The sequence below is a fragment of the Danio rerio genome, chromosome 6 (assembly GCF_052040795.2).
Source record: "Danio rerio strain M-AB ecotype USA chromosome 6, GRCz13ab, whole genome shotgun sequence".
NCBI classification, from domain to species: domain Eukaryota; kingdom Metazoa; phylum Chordata; class Actinopteri; order Cypriniformes; family Danionidae; genus Danio; species Danio rerio.
The window spans coordinates 59,581,575-59,597,500 of NC_141026.1; the positions used below are offsets into that span (position 1 = coordinate 59,581,575).

The window sequence follows — 15,926 nt, forward strand, 5'->3', positions numbered from 1 at the left end:
GTGTACGATAATTTTCCTCCAAATACGATAATTTTGAGGTTCTGGTACGATACTTTGACATTTCCAATCTGGCAACACTGGTGCAGCTTCAGGTTTTCAGCATTTCTGTAATGTGTAAATTAGCAGCTCAGCGGGCGCATTTGGGAGATACAAAAAAGTCAAAGTATTGTTTCTGTCTTAAGTCTTCATCCTTTAGCAGGCGCTCGGGGAAGAAAAGTTGTGTGTCTTTGATCATGGCAGCAATTACAGAGAAGTTTTCTGGCAGATCTGATGGGCGTCGTGATTAATGCTGCTCGGAAGAATTCAATCTGTTCCCAGCGTGTGATTCTGTCTTATATTTTTTGTTGTTTTATCAAAGAAGATTGCGAATGTTGCTTTTTTATGCTTTGCAATTCAGATCATGGTGAAAGATCTCTTTTTTTATGGACTTATCCTCACTATGTTGAACTTTGCGTGAAATTAAATGCATTTTTATATCATCGTTCAGCACAATACATCACCAAACTTGAGTTTTATGCTCAGTAGTTAGCACTGTCGCCTCACAGCAAGAAGGTCGCTGATTTGAGTCCTGGGTGGACCAGTTGGCATTTCTGTCCGTGTTTGCATGGGTTTCCTCCGGGTGCTCCGGTTTCTCCCACAGTCCAAACGCATGCGCTATAAGGGAATTGATGAACTAAATTGGCTGCAGTGTACGAATATGTGTGTGAATCCGTTTGTATGGGTGTTTCCCAGTACTGGCCAGCTGTGTAAAATATATGCTGGAATAGTTGGTGCTGTGGCGACCCCATAGATATATACACTAGATATCGAATTGGGACCCTGAGCATGCGTCAATAGCGCCGCCATATTGGTACAGTGCTCCCAGCACAAACGTCATTCAGCTGCACTAGTCAAGACAGTGTTATTACGTGAAGATGCGGGACTTTAGCGCTGTCTACGGGTGTAGTAATGAGCAAACAAAACAAAGCACAAAGGCAGAACATTTCATAGGTAAGGTTTAGTTTTTTGCATTTTTGTAAGTTACGAACGTTTGTGCTAATCAGGTAACGTTATTGATGATTTTACAGTCTCTTACTGCATTCATCAAGGCAAAGTAGCACTAACTCACACTAAACACTCGGCTTATGCTAGTTTGTTGAATAAAATCAGCAAACAATGCAAACGAAATATGACAACAAGATGCTGCGCTGCCAGAAACTTGTATTATTGTCGGCTAGTGATCGAGTCGTTCATAACGGAGATTCATTCACAAACGAATCGCTCCCTCCGTCAGTATGAGAAGTGAAAGCAGGAGAGGAGCTGTGTTTCAGGACATGATTAGATCAAATTTAACAGGGAGGGTGAATAGTACATTTCTGTACTCACAAACACAAGCTTTTTGTCAGGAATGCCCGTGCGGTCACTGATCCATCAATGTAGAAAAGTGATGTAAAATTATAATTTTTTGTAAAAAAAAAATTACATTTGCATACTGACCTCCGGGAAAACTCCCAATCATAGATATATGTGTAATTCTCTGGCTCTGGATGGCCACAGTCCTCCACTGTACCTTGGTCCCACATTCATTTCTAAGGAGCGCTACCCTGTTCCAAAATGGCTGTTCTATTGACGCATTCCTTCCAATAGACAACAACAGGGTAGGCGACATCTAATGTATATATCTATGTGGCGACCCCTGATAAATAAAGGACTATCAATTTATCATTATCTGGAGTTCCTGGAGCCATCCCCCAAAGGCGAGTCAATGAATTTCCATGAACTTCCGTATTGGCTTCCTGAGGCAGAGCAGGAGGTTGCCACTTGGTCTCTCTGCCTTCGCTATACTTTGTCCAGTCTGGTGCCGCATACACGACGTGTCTTCTTTGTGGTGGTTGGTTGGCATCCGCCAATTCCACAATGCTGTAAACAGGAAGATGTAGGCTAGACTCCAGCCAAAATTAAATAGTTTACCAAGTAATGGACAAGCGCATCATATTGTATTGATAGCAGAGTTAATATATTTTAAAAGTAATGCGTTACTGTATTAGTTTCTGTCAAACGTAATGGCGTGACAGTAACGCATTACTAGTAACGCCTTATTGCCCAACACTGGTGAGGTGTTTTAATCATACCTGTCAACATTGGGATTTGAAAATAAGGGATAAGCCCACCATAATAAGGGATTCCCCCAACACCCCCCCAAAAAAATAAAAAAATAAAATAAAATTACTAAATATGTTCATTTAGAGCTGTTTCATTGTAAATAAACAGGTAAATTGTATATAATATGTTTTAAAATTATTATTAAAAAAAGAAAAATAAATATATACATTAGCAGCAAATACATTAGCACACAGTTCAGCTTATTAAAATTAATAGCTATCATAATGAAACAGAATCAAGCTATCAATCTCATTAGCCGTTTCTCCACTGTTTAACTCACACATTCTGATTAAAGAGCAACGAATGAATCTCTCATTTAATAGGATTTTTTTATTACATTAAATAAGAGGTGTCACTTGAAAATGCACACATCTAATGTTATAATGAAAGCATTTGTCTGCTTTCCTAACTTTTTATCCTCATTTAAGATGAAATTAATTGTGTTTGGAAAAAAACCCAACAAGATCGACATCTTTATATGTTATTATTATTATTTATGTGTACATGTCTGTTTAAACAAGCACCCAAAAGCCAGACTTTCAGTCCGCTTGAAATCGTGTGTACAGAATCCTTTTGGTAAACAGCATCTGTTCATCACTATGGAGCACGTCAGCTGACAGTCATGCACCATTAAGTTATATGACTGTTTTGGGGATCGTATAGGATGGGCGAATGCACCTGTAATCAAAAGGAAATGGAATCGCGTCATTTTTAATATTTGTTTATAAGTGTTTTCATTCCTAAACAAAGCGAAAGCACAGAAGACTCACGTTTTAGAGCAAGGGGCGACCCCTGGTGGTTCGGCGGTATGGGTATAGGGAGGCTCGGCTGTTCAGGGAAAGACTGAAAATACGGGAGAAATACGGGAAAATACCTTTACGGGATGATAGCGGGATAGAACTGTAAAATACGGGAGAATCCCAGGAAAAATGGGAGGGTTGACAGGTATGTTTCTAATGCACAGGACAGTAAATCTGACATTATTCTCTCTTTTCACTGCCATTATCAGTCTCACACTATTGTTTTCCTCTTTCTGAAAGTCTTGATAACACCATTATGGAGTTTTTTCTTGTATTATTTCAGCTAATAGGATTGTAGGTTGACACTGCGCTCTAAGTTGACTTAAGCTCTATGATGATTTCACTGCTGAGAAACACACAAATGTGAAAAGGGTCACACAAAATACGACGTCAATGATGAAACGATTGTGCAGCCTGACTCAAATAAGCACAATATCAGTTGAGTCACGCTTTATAAATAGGCCTGACAGCATCTTAGTTAATCCAAATCTCTTTCTACTTCAGAGCCCACGGTTCAGAATCGGCACACAAGAGCTTCAAACGCGGGTCGAGGGAATTATAAGTAGCTGTTTGCTCTTCTCATGTCAGATGGCTTTAGACATTTTCTAAGATACGGACTCGGGAAAGATGATTAGCAATTATCGCCTCTGGGAGCGAATAAATACCTCCCACAAACACAACCTCTGTCCGCTGCATTGCAGGAAAGCACGTTTTAACACTTGAGACTCGCAGTCTGTTTCACTGAGAAATGCAAGTCTTAGGGCTCTATTTTGACGATCCATGCGGAAAGTCCAAAGCGCAGGGCGCAAACGCATTCAGGGCGTGTCAGAATCCACTTTTGCTAATTTAAGTTTGGAAAAATCAGCTTTTTGCCATGGCGCATGGTCTAACAGGGTTGAGCTTATTCTCTAAATGAGTTATGGGTGTGTTTTGAGAATAAACTAATCAGAGTCTCATCTCCCATTCCCTTTAAGAGCCAGTTGTGTTGCGCCATGTCGCATTTGCTATTTACATGGCGGACTTTGCAAGTGGAAAAACTGAAAACAGTTCAACAGAGCATCTACAAGGATGAAAACTGATCTTAAAACTCAGATCTTCAAACTCGACAAATTGTTTAAACTTATGAGGCTCTGTTACGTTAATTTTGAACGAGTTTGTTTTACTCAACTTCACAAGGCTAAAATAGCCCGTAGTTTATTTTTCCCCCTATATTATTCCCCAATTTGTGTTTAATGAAAAGAAGATTTGTTCAACACATTTTTAATCATTCATTCATTTCTTGTCGGCTTAGTCCCTTTATCAATCCGGGGTCGCCACAGCGGAATGAACCGCCAACTCATCCAGCACGTTTTTACGCAGGGGATGCCCTTTCAGCCGCAACCCATCTCTGGGAAACATTCATTCATTAATTTTCTTGTCGGCTTAGTCCCTTTATCAATCCGGGGTCGCCACAGCGGAATGAACCGCCAACTCATCAAGCATGTTTTTACACAGCGGATGCCCTTCCAGCCACAACCCATCTCTGGGAAACATATATACACACACACATACACACACTCATACACTACGGACAGTTTAGCCTACCCAATTCACCTGTACCTGTCTTTGCACATGTCTTTGGACTGTGGGGGAAACCGGAGCACCCGGAGGAAACCCACAAGAACGCAGGGAGAACATGCAAACTCCACACAGAAACGCCAACTGAGCCGAGGATCGAACCAGCGACCCAGACCTTCTTGCTGTGAGGCGAACGTGCTACCCACTGCGCCACTGCGTCGCCTCTGGGAACATCCACACACTCATTCACACACACACTCATACACTACAGACAATTTAGCCTACCCAGTTCACCTGTACCGCATGTCTTTGGACTGTGGGGGAAACCGGAGCACCCGGAGAAAACCCATGCGAACGCAGGGAGAACATGCAAACTCCACACAGAAACGCCAACTGAGCCAAGCCGAGGTTCGAACCAGCGACTTTCTTGCTGTGAGTCGACAACACTACCTACTGCGCCACCGCGTCGCTCATTTCTAATCATAATAGTTTTAATTTAAGTAAGACTTTCTCCAGAAGAAAAAATATGATAGGAAATAATATGAAAAAAACCCTTGCTCTGTTAAACATCATTTGGGAAATATTTGAAAAAGAAAAATAATTTTGACTGTATATCGCAGACCAAAAAAAAATATTGCAATGTCAGATTTTTTTCAACCCTATGCGAATGGTTTGTTCCCTTTCTAGTGAACGGAGTCAGTAGGACCCGTGTGTCCCCACTGACTCAACACCTGCCAGAAAGCCATTGGAAACGATCCCTCCGCAGGAAGCTCGAATGACCTTTAAAGGACATTGTTAATGATGCATTATCCTACACTTATCTTTTGGCAATGCACTATTGCACATCTGGCTTATGCAGACTGTATTGTGTTCACGTGAAGCTGAAGAATCAACAGACATGCAGCCTGCTCTTCATCAACTGAGTGCGTGTTTCACCTTTTAAGCTCTTTCCTGGTGTCGTTTTGCTTCAGATTAATCTGCTTTAAAGGGATTAGTCAGCGTTGGTTTCAGTGCATGTGGCTTTCTGCCAAATGCATGCAGTGTTTGAATTCAGCTATCGATTTTAGTGATGCCACTTGTCTGGGTGACGTTTTCATTTAGCAGTTAGCAGTTTTAAAATTCGCATTTATAACGAGATTGCGGATAGATTTAAAAGATTGTGAAACTTTGAGGCACACACATCTCCACGAGTCTGTGTGCATTCAGGTTTAACGTAATGTGTGTATTTTCATTCATTCATTTTCTTTTCAACTTAGTCACCACAGTGGAATGAACTGCCAACTGTGCCACAGTGTCACCAAAAAATAAATAATGCATTCACAATTCGCTTTTCTAGTAAGTCTCCAGGTCCCCTTTTGCTTTGCTAAGCTGTAAAATCTGAACACTTACAGCTGTATTTTATGAGATATAATAAATTGGCCGCCTGTCAAACTATAGATGTAGACCCCGGAGGAGAAATTTAGCTCTCATGGTGGAGCTTACAGCGAGAAAAACTACATTAAAGAAGTAAACAGCAGAGAAATGGCTGAAATAACAACAGGAACGACAGATTAGAGGAATATTTTGTAGGACAGCTAAAACAAAAAAACTCTTCATACTTCACGATGAAAGGATTTGCATGGATAAAAGTTGCATAAATAAAGACTGGCTTTAAAAAAGTGCTCACAGATTTACCAGGATAGCAGATGATGGTGTGGATCATCCAAATTTAATGAAGCGAATCTGAAGTGGACGAGTTATGGATAACCACTAAAGTGCATTGCTGTCAACAACATGCATGATGTTTATTAAAATAATTATTTAATGTGAATTAGACATGTGAATTTCCCAGTGATGGGTTGTGGCTGGAAGGGCATCCGCTGCGTAAAACATTTGCTGGATAAGTTGGGGGTTCATTCCGCGTTGGCGACCCCAGATTAATAAAGGGACTAAGCTGAGAAGAAAATGAATGAATGAATGAATAGACGAGTAAAATAAAGTGGTTTTAAGAATTGTTCATTTGTTTGTTTAAAGAATTAAAGTGTTAAAAATATCTTTAATTTCAAATCAGACCAGATAATATAAAGTTAAAGCATGTACAAATATTTGATTCAACTTTTTTCTTCTGTATTTTGTCCTGTTTTGTAGTCGAATACTTAAATCATGACAGATCTCTTAAATTTGCATCTTGGTTTTTGAGAAAATTAACAATGTAAATTAATTTAAACTTCAAAATAGAACAAATGAATGAATGAATAAAAGTTGGTGGTTTATTCCACTGTGGCAACCCCTGATTAATAAAGGGACTAAGCTGAAGGAAAATGAATGAATGAATGAATGAATGAATGAATGAATAAAAGTTGGTGGTTTATTCCACTGTGGCAACCCCTGATTAATAAAGGGACTTAGCTGAAGGAAAATGAATGAATTAATTAATTAATGAAAGTTGGGGGTTCATTCTGCTGTGACAACCCCTGATTAATAAAGTGACTAAGCTGAAGGAAAATGAATGAATGAAAGTTGGTGGTTCATTCCATTGTGGCGACCCCTGATTAGTAAAGGAACTTAGCTGAAGGAAAATGAATGACTGAATGAATGAATGAAAGTTGGGGGATCATTCCGCTGTGGAAACCCCTGATTAATAAAGGGACTTAGCTGAAGGAAAATGAATGAATGAAAGTTGGTGGTTAATTCCGCTGTGACAACCCCTGATTAATAAAGCGACTTAGCTGAAGGAAAATGAATGATTGAAAGTTGGTGGTTCATTCCCCTGTGGCAACCCCTGATAAATAAAGGGACTTAGTTGAAGGAAAATGAATGAATGAATGAATAAAAGTTGGGGGATCATTCCGCTGTGGAAACCCCTGATTAATAAAGGGACTTAGCTGAAGGAAAATGAATGAATGAATGAAAGTTGGTGGTTCATGCGCTATAGGGGATTTGATAAATAAATTGACCGTAGTGTATGTGTGTGTTGAATGAGTGTGTATGAAAGTTTCCCAGTACTGGGTTGCAGATGGAAGCGCATTCGTTGTGTAAAACATATGTTGGAATAGTTGGCGGTTCATTCCGCTGTGGCGACCCCAAATTAATAAAGGGACTAAGCCGAAAAGAAAATAAATTTTATAGGCTACTAAAGCTATGACTTTTCATAATACTATAGGACGGTTGTAATACAATAATCTAAGCTAAACATATTAGCTTGAAACTTGTGTGCTGATATTTTAGCTGAGGAAGTCTATGGTTAACGTGGTGGTCTATTCGGCGATGGTAGGAACTTATTGAACTGTAACCGTCTGCATGTTCGCTAATATAATCCTAGAGTAACCTGCAGATAACATGTTGAAGATAAAGGACTGTACATAGACACTACAGCAGTTGATTGGACTGAAAGCAAGAAAGTGTAGGGCAGATGGTGTTAAAAGCACACCAGGAGTCAAAAGAGAAAAGTCTATCAGGGTGGCGACCCCGTCCTGGTGTGAATGAGCCGTGTTTAGCCACTGGATGATAGCACTGTCAACACCATCAAAATCCACACTGCCAAACCGTCCTGAAGAGTTTCTCACCCTCAAACCTTCACCATATCATGATATAGTCAAGCCAGAGGATGTAAAACTAGACTCAGGAGACGTTGAGGTCAATAACAGGATTATTTTCTGCATTATAATGAACCAAAGTTTGTGTGTACCGGCAGAATTTATGGTTTTCATTATCCTTCAAATGTCTCTGTTCTTATGGCTTCTGCATGCTAGAAGGATTGAGACTCGGTTGAGACTCTCAAATGTAAGCATAAATTCTGCCGACGTATGTTTTTTTTTTTCTAGAAAACCATGCTTTTCAACTATCACGCTTTTGGGGTCTGAAAAATATGTTATAAAAGACTAAACATTCCTATACCTACAGATTCAAATAAGATCTAAATAAATTGTAAAAACTGATATCAAAAATTTGTTTATTTATTTGTTTGTTTAAACATTTTAGGATTTATATTTATCTTTGTTTTGTTTTTTTTATTCATTATTTTTATTTTCATTATTATAATTTTTTCCCATCTGTATCCAGTTATTCTGATGCCATGTTCTTGAGTATTTAATTTTCTTAATTTGGTATTTATTTATTTATTTATTTGTTTGTTTGTTTATTTGCTTAATTATTTATTTATTTAGGTATTTATTTATTTATTTGTTTATTTGCTTAATTAGTTATTTATTTAGGTATTTATTTATTTATTTGTTTATTTGTTTGTTTGCTTGCTTTATTGTTTGTTTATTTATTTATTTGTTTGTTTATTTATTTGCTTAATTATTTATTTATTTAGGCATTATTTATTTGTTTGTTTGTTTGTTTGCTTAATTGTTTATTTATTTATTTATTTGCTTAATTATTTATTTATTTAGGTATTATTTATTTATTTATTATTTATTTATTTAGGTATTATTTATTTATTTATTTGTTTATTTATTTATGTTTTCTGATTATGCTTTTTGATGACAGATCGATCGATGGCAAAGTTGCACGGAAGGAAAATAAAAAAAAAATCACTTTTCTGCTCTGCAAAAAATGCTTTCTTACTTAGTTTTTTGGTCTTGTTTCTAATCCAAATATTTCAAACTTCATAAACCAAGAAGCATTTTCTAAACTAGAAAAAGGTCAGGCCTGTTTTAAGGCATAAAATGCCAAAAATAAGTGAGTTTTTGGTTAAAATAAGCAAAATAATTTGCCAATGGGGTAAGCAAATTAACTTTTTCCTTTTGTTTTTTCTTTTGACATTATTTTGAGATTTGAGATTTTGCTCACCACATTAAGCATGAGCTAAACTGATCTTATAATGATTATTTATTGTTTGAGTTGCTTTAATGCTTTAATTCCCCCCCAACATTAATTCATTCATTTTCTGCTTAGTCCCCATGGGCGTTATAGGGTCGAAAGTGATAAGGTGTAGTGTTGTCCAGATACTGGAATATCTAAATTCAATACCAGCATAATATTGATATTCAATATGCTACTATTTTTGATCTAACAATTGTATAAAAACAACAATACAAAAATAAAAATAAAGATCTAAATGCTAGAAATTTGTTTACTTCAATTTTCTTTAGAGGGAGATTTTTTCAGTGTTCCTCAAAATAGTCTGATGTGGGCATTGTAGCACTTTAAATGCATGTAATGCCTATTTCATTCATACCTGAGCAGAAATTCCACATACGCCTACCACATATGTAGTAGAACAGTCCAGGAAATCCTTAATATGGATGAAGGCATCCAGCTATTGCTGTAGTTGAAGACAAATAAGATCTGGATAAACATAAAAGGCTTCAACTGATCATTTACATGACTGCAGCATGTGTTCTTCCAGCCATCTTAGGCATTTTCATAAGAAAGTCCATTCATATTTTAATGCTTACTGACATAGCATGTTACAGTAGAATATAGCTGTAAAATAATATGCTAGAGGCATGAACTCACTGATTTAACAATACAGAAACAGATATGTAGATAAACATGTCTAGATATCTATATCATATCTAGAAAGCTAGTACAATTTTCTGACTAATTCGCATGTATTTACATTATATGATGCACGTTTTATTGGTTACAGTTTTTTATCTCACCAAATCTACACACATTTTATACTGTGAAAACAAATATTAAGCTTCATCAGTAGTTACAAGTTGGGGAAACAGTTGTATTATTATTACCTCATCTGCTTCAGCTCCTCAAAATAATGAATGAATGACAGTGCAGTGGCGGGACTTTTTCAGCACCATGCGACAACAGTGCCACTCCCACCTGCCGGTAGAAACAGGTACTGCTGAACAGCTGACTTTAAATACTGACAGCTGCGTTGAGTGGAATGCGCGTGATGTATGTGGTATTTTTAAGTACTTGGAATACAAAATAAATGTTCTACAACCTATTTTTATTTAAGTGCAACATATTCCAAACGATCAGTGGCTTTTGACAATACATCAGGGGCTTAAGCCCCCACAACCCCCCCCCTCGCAGCGCCTATGTTCGCCCCTTTATTAATCAGGGGTCGCCACAGCAGAATGAACCGCCAACTTTTGTAGATAATTTAAGTATTTAACCTTTTTTATGGAACAAATGCAAATGCAGAATAACAAAAACACTATTTTTTGGTAACTCTATTTTATGAGTTAGTAAAGGAGCAGATAGTAAAGAAAATCTGTCAGTTTTTTCTCTCTGATAAAAGTCCATTATTCTATAGTCAATAGTTTCATGTTTTCAGCTTTTATAAATTCTGTCATCATTTACTCATCCTTTACTTGTTTCAAACCTTTAGGAGTTTCTTTCTTGTGTTAAATGAAAAAGAAGATATTTTGAAGAATGCTAAAAAAACCTGTAACCATTGACTTTCATAGCATTTGTTTTTTTCTACTATGGAAGTCAATAGTTTTATAAATTCTGTCATCATTTACTCATTTTTTACTTGATTCAAACCTTAAGGAGTTTCTTTCTTGTGTTTGGACACAAAAGAAGATATTTTGAAGAATGCTAAAAACCTGTAACCATTGACTTTCATAGTATTTGTTTTGAAAGTCAATGGTTTCATGTTTTCAGCTTTTATAAATTCTGTCATCATTTACTCATCCTTTACTTGTTTTAAAGCTTTAGAGTTTTTTTCTTGTGTTGAACACAAAAGAAGATATTTTGAAGAATGCTGAAAACCTGTAACCATTAACTTTCATAGTACTTGTTTTTTCTTTTAAGAAAGTTAATAGTTTTATAAATAAGTTCTGTCATCATTTACTCATCCATTATTGTGTCAAACCTTTAGGAATTTCTTTCTTGTGTTGGACACAAAAAAAGAGAATAAGAAGAATGCTGAAAACCTGTAACCACTGACTTCCATTGTATTTGTTTTGGGAGTCAATTGTTTTGTTTTCAGCTTTTATAAATTCTGTCATGATTTACACATCCTTTACTTGCTTCAAACCTTTAGGAGATCTTTTTATGTGTTAAGCACAAAAGAAGATATTTTGAAAAATGCTAAAAACCTGTAACCATTGACTTTCATAGTATTTTTTCTACAATGGAAGTCAATAGTTTTATAAATTCTGTCATCATTTACTCATCCTTTACTTGTTTCAAACCTTTTTGAGATTCTTTCTTGTGTAAAATGCAAAAGAAGATATTTTGAAGAATGCTGAAAACCTGTAACCACTGACTTCCATTGTATGTATCGATTTTCGTAGTGTTGGTTTTGGAAGTCGTAAGTTTTATATTTTCAGCTCTTATAAATTCTGTCATCATTTACTCATCCTTTACTTGTTTCAAACTCCTTAGGAGTTTCTTTTATTGTGTTTTATGAAGCAAATGCAGCATAACAAAAAACACTATTTTTTGGTAACTCTATTTTATGAGTTAGTAAAGGAGCAGATAGTAAAGGAAATCTGTTAATCAGTTATTTTTCTCTGATAAAAGTCCATTATTCTGCCACTGACACTGCCTCAAAGTCAGAATTAGCATTGCACATTTGAATAAATCAATATAAGGAGTGTGTTTTAGTCATCTGCAGACAGAGTGTATGTTGTGAATGGTTTTCAATATCGGATGACTTGTTTGTTAATTTAACAGGCTTAATAAAGGCACCTCAGTAACATCTGTGAATATGTAAAGTTCATTAAAGGCCAAATGATGTTCAGTATTGATCACGGCTGAACATTTCATCAATCCTCAACGCTTCTGAATGCTGCTCACGCTCATAAACTTGCCATTGACTGCTTTTTTTCCATCTCTCTTCACAGATTTTCCGCAGAGCTGACAAAAACGGTGAGCATGACCTTTTGCTGCTCCACATTTAACGTGTTTTTCTTGTCACTTTTGCACAGCATTTTGTTCTTATTTTAAATTCAAAATAGTGAAATGAAAAGCATTTGTTTGTGCAGTTGTGCTTAGCTGCTGTAAATGTGTTGAGTTTGTGGAAATAATTGGTTGCATGCAATCTCGCTAGGTGTGATAAAACTATATACAGAAGCTGTTATTGCTCTGAGATTGTGCTTTAAAGGGAAAGTTCACCCGGCCATCATTTATATACCCTTCAAATGTTTTAAACCTTTAGGAGTTTCATTTTTGTATTAAATGCAAAAGAAGACGTTTTGAAGAATGCTGAAAACCTGTAACCACTGACATCCATAGTATTTGTTTCTTCTACTATGGATATAGTTTTTTAAATTCTGTCATCATTTACTCATCCTTTACTTGTTTTAAATTGTTCTGAATTTCTCTTATGTGCTGGACACAAAAGAAGATATTTTGAAGAATGCTGAAAACCTGTAACCATTGACTTCCATAGTATTTGTTTTGGGAGTCAGTAGTTTCATGTTCCAGCTTTTATAAATTCTGTCATCATTTACTCATCCTTTACTTGATTCAAACCTTTAGAAGTTTCTCTCTTGTGTTGGACACAAAAGAAGATATTTCGAAGAATGCTGAAAACCTGTAACCATTGACTTCCATTGTATTTGTTTTGGTAGTCAATAGTTTTATGTTTTCAGCTTTTATAAATTCTGTCATTATTTACTCATTCTTTATTTGAGTCAAACCTTTATTTTTTTTTCTTGTGTTAAGCACAAAATAAGATATTTTTAAGAATGCTGAAAGCCTGTAACCATTTACTTTCATAGTATTTATTTTGGTACTCAATAGTTTTATGTTTTCAGTTTTTATAAATTCTATTATCATGTACTCATCTTTTATTTAATACAAACCTTTAGGAGTTTCTTTCTTGCGTTAAGCACAAAAAGAAGATATTTTTAAAAATACTGAAAATCTGTAACCATTAACTTTCGTAGTATTTGTTTTGGAAGTCAGTAGTTTCATGTGTTCAGCTTTTATAAATTCTGTCATCATTTACTCATCCTTTACTTGTTCCAAACCTTAATGAGTTTCTTTTATGTGTTGAATGCAAAATAAGATACTTTGAAGAATACTGAAAACCTGTAACCATTTACTTCCACAGTTTTTGTTTTGGAAGTCAATAGTTTTATGTTTTCAGATTTTATAAATTATATTATCTTGTACTCATCTTTTACTTGTTCCAAACCTTTATGAGTTTCTTTTATGTGTTGGACACAAAAGAAGATATTTTGAAGAATGCTGAAAATCTGTAACCATTAACTTTCATGGTACTTGTTTTTTTCTTCTAAAAAAGTTAATAGTTTTATAAATTCTGTCATCATTTGCTTATCCTTTATTGTGTCAAACCTTTAGGAATTTCTTTATTGTGTCGGACACAACAGAAGATATTTTGGAGAATGCTGAAAACCTGTAACCATTGACTTTCATAATATTTTTTTCTACTATGGAAGTCTATAGTTTTTTAAGTCTGTCATCATTTACTCATGTTTTACTTGATTCAAACCTTTAGGAGTTTCTTGTGTTAAACACAAAAGAAGATATTTTGAAGAATGCTGAAAACCTGTAACCATTGACTTTCACAGTATTTGTTTTTTCTACCATGAAAGTCAATGGTTACAGGCTTTCAGCTTTTTTTAAAATATTGCAATTTGTGTTTAACAAAAAAGAAACTCAGGCGGAAGGGACAAACTGTTTATATCAGGTTTATATCTTCTTAATGAGTCTTGATTTTGTCATTTTAGATATCCTAAAAATGAACATACTGATGCTCAAGTCTAAAACACTTGATTTTAACTTCATAAATAAGAACGCATATTGAGGAACAGCCATTTTCTCAGTGCAGTTTTTGCTAGTGCTAATAGCCGGTTGCAAATAAAACAAAACAAAGCTTTGCATTTGTATTCACTATGCATAATATCTGCCAGCGTCTGAATGCTGAGTCTCTGGTTAATCTGCAGTGACCAGCCTGTCACCAAATGCCTGTTTATTCTTCAAAGAACTGTAATGCGTGTGGAGCGCCAGCCAGGGCCAAATGAACAGAAAGATGTGCCGTCCAAACAAATCAGAAATGAGTGGCTGTCAGCGGGGCAGCGCAGTCCTTTCAGAGGTCATTATCATTGTTCCTGAATGCCAATTACCTTCTTGCCACTTCAATCATGCTCTCATCATGGCCAAGGACAGAGAGAAATACAGAAGCAGAAGTGGAGTGGGAGAATACAAGAGCGGCAGACACAGAAATGTGTGCTGTGAAGGCTGTAATTAGTGCGCTTTGCTAGAAGGCTGCATCAATATTGCTCATAATCAACAATAAGCCTCTAATATTAAGTGTGTTGTATGCAGGGTAGCGATCAGATGCGCTATTTACACCTTCTGGATGAAGAAATCTCACACAATCATATTAAAGGAGAGACTCGAGCACCTAGCAACCAGCCAGAAATCCATAATTTCAAAACTGTTGAGTATTGGAAAAACTTTTATAGCATCTTTATGTCTATGCACGTATTTATACACTTAACGGCCACTTTATTAGGTACACCTGTCCAACTGCTCATCAGTGCAAATTTCGGTCCCACTTTATATTAAGTGTCTTTAACTACTTTGTACTTGCATCAAAAAAATAAATACAATGTACTTACTGTGTTTATGATGTATTTGAGAACACTTGTGGTGCTTTTGAGTTGGGATAGGGGTTGGGTTATGAACAGGTTTGGTGGTGTGGGTAGGTTTAAGGGTGGGTTAAAGTGTAAGGGATGGTCAATAGTGTATTTACCAATGTAATTACAAAATTTAACTACAGATGTAATTACATACTTGTATTTAATCAAGCATAAGTACACAGTAAATACATGTATTTACACAATAAATACATTGCAACAAACTATTAATTCCTGTTTAAGTACATATTAGTTAAGGCCACTTAATATAAAGTGGGACCCAAATTTCTAATCAGCCAATCACATGGCAGCAACTCAGTGCATTTAGGCGAGTAGACATGGTCAGGACGATCTGCTGCAGTTCAAACTGAGAATGGGGAAGAAAGGGGATTTAAGTGACTTTGAATGTGGTATGGTTGTTGGTGCCAGATGGGCTGGTCTGAGTATTTCAGAAACTGCTGATCTGATGCACAACCATCTCTAGGGTTTACAGAGAATGGCCTGAAAAAGAGGAAATATCCAGTGAGCGGCAGTTTTGTGGGCGCAAATGCCTTGTTTATGCCAGAGGTCAGAGGAGAATGGCCAGACTGGTTCCAGCTGATAGAAGGCAACAGTGACTCAAATAAGCACTCGTTACAACCGAGGTCTGCAGAAGAGCATCTCTGAACACACAACAAGTCCAACCTTGAGGCGGATGGGCTACAGCAGCAGAAGAGCACACCGGGTGCCGCTCCTGTCAGCTAAGAACAGGAAACTGAGGCTACAATTCACACAGACTCACCAAAACTGGACAATAGAAGATTGGAGAAACGTCGCCTGCTCTGATGAGTCTCCATTTCTGCTGCCACATTCGGATGGTCGGGTCAGAATTTGGCGTCAGCAACATGAAAGCATGGATCCATCCTGCCTTGTA

The 15,926-nt window shown here is 36.5% G+C and overlaps 1 protein-coding gene across 1 annotated transcript in view; it reads left to right on the plus strand.

The window, feature by feature from the left end:
- Positions 1 to 15,926, plus strand: part of necab3 (N-terminal EF-hand calcium binding protein 3) — an 80,052-nt gene that overhangs the window by 7,189 nt on the left and 56,937 nt on the right. The window contains exon 2 of the mRNA XM_087258221.1: positions 12,248 to 12,272. Coding sequence (XP_087114347.1) covers positions 12,248 to 12,272 — 25 coding nt within the window. The remainder of the gene's footprint in view (positions 1 to 12,247; positions 12,273 to 15,926) is intronic.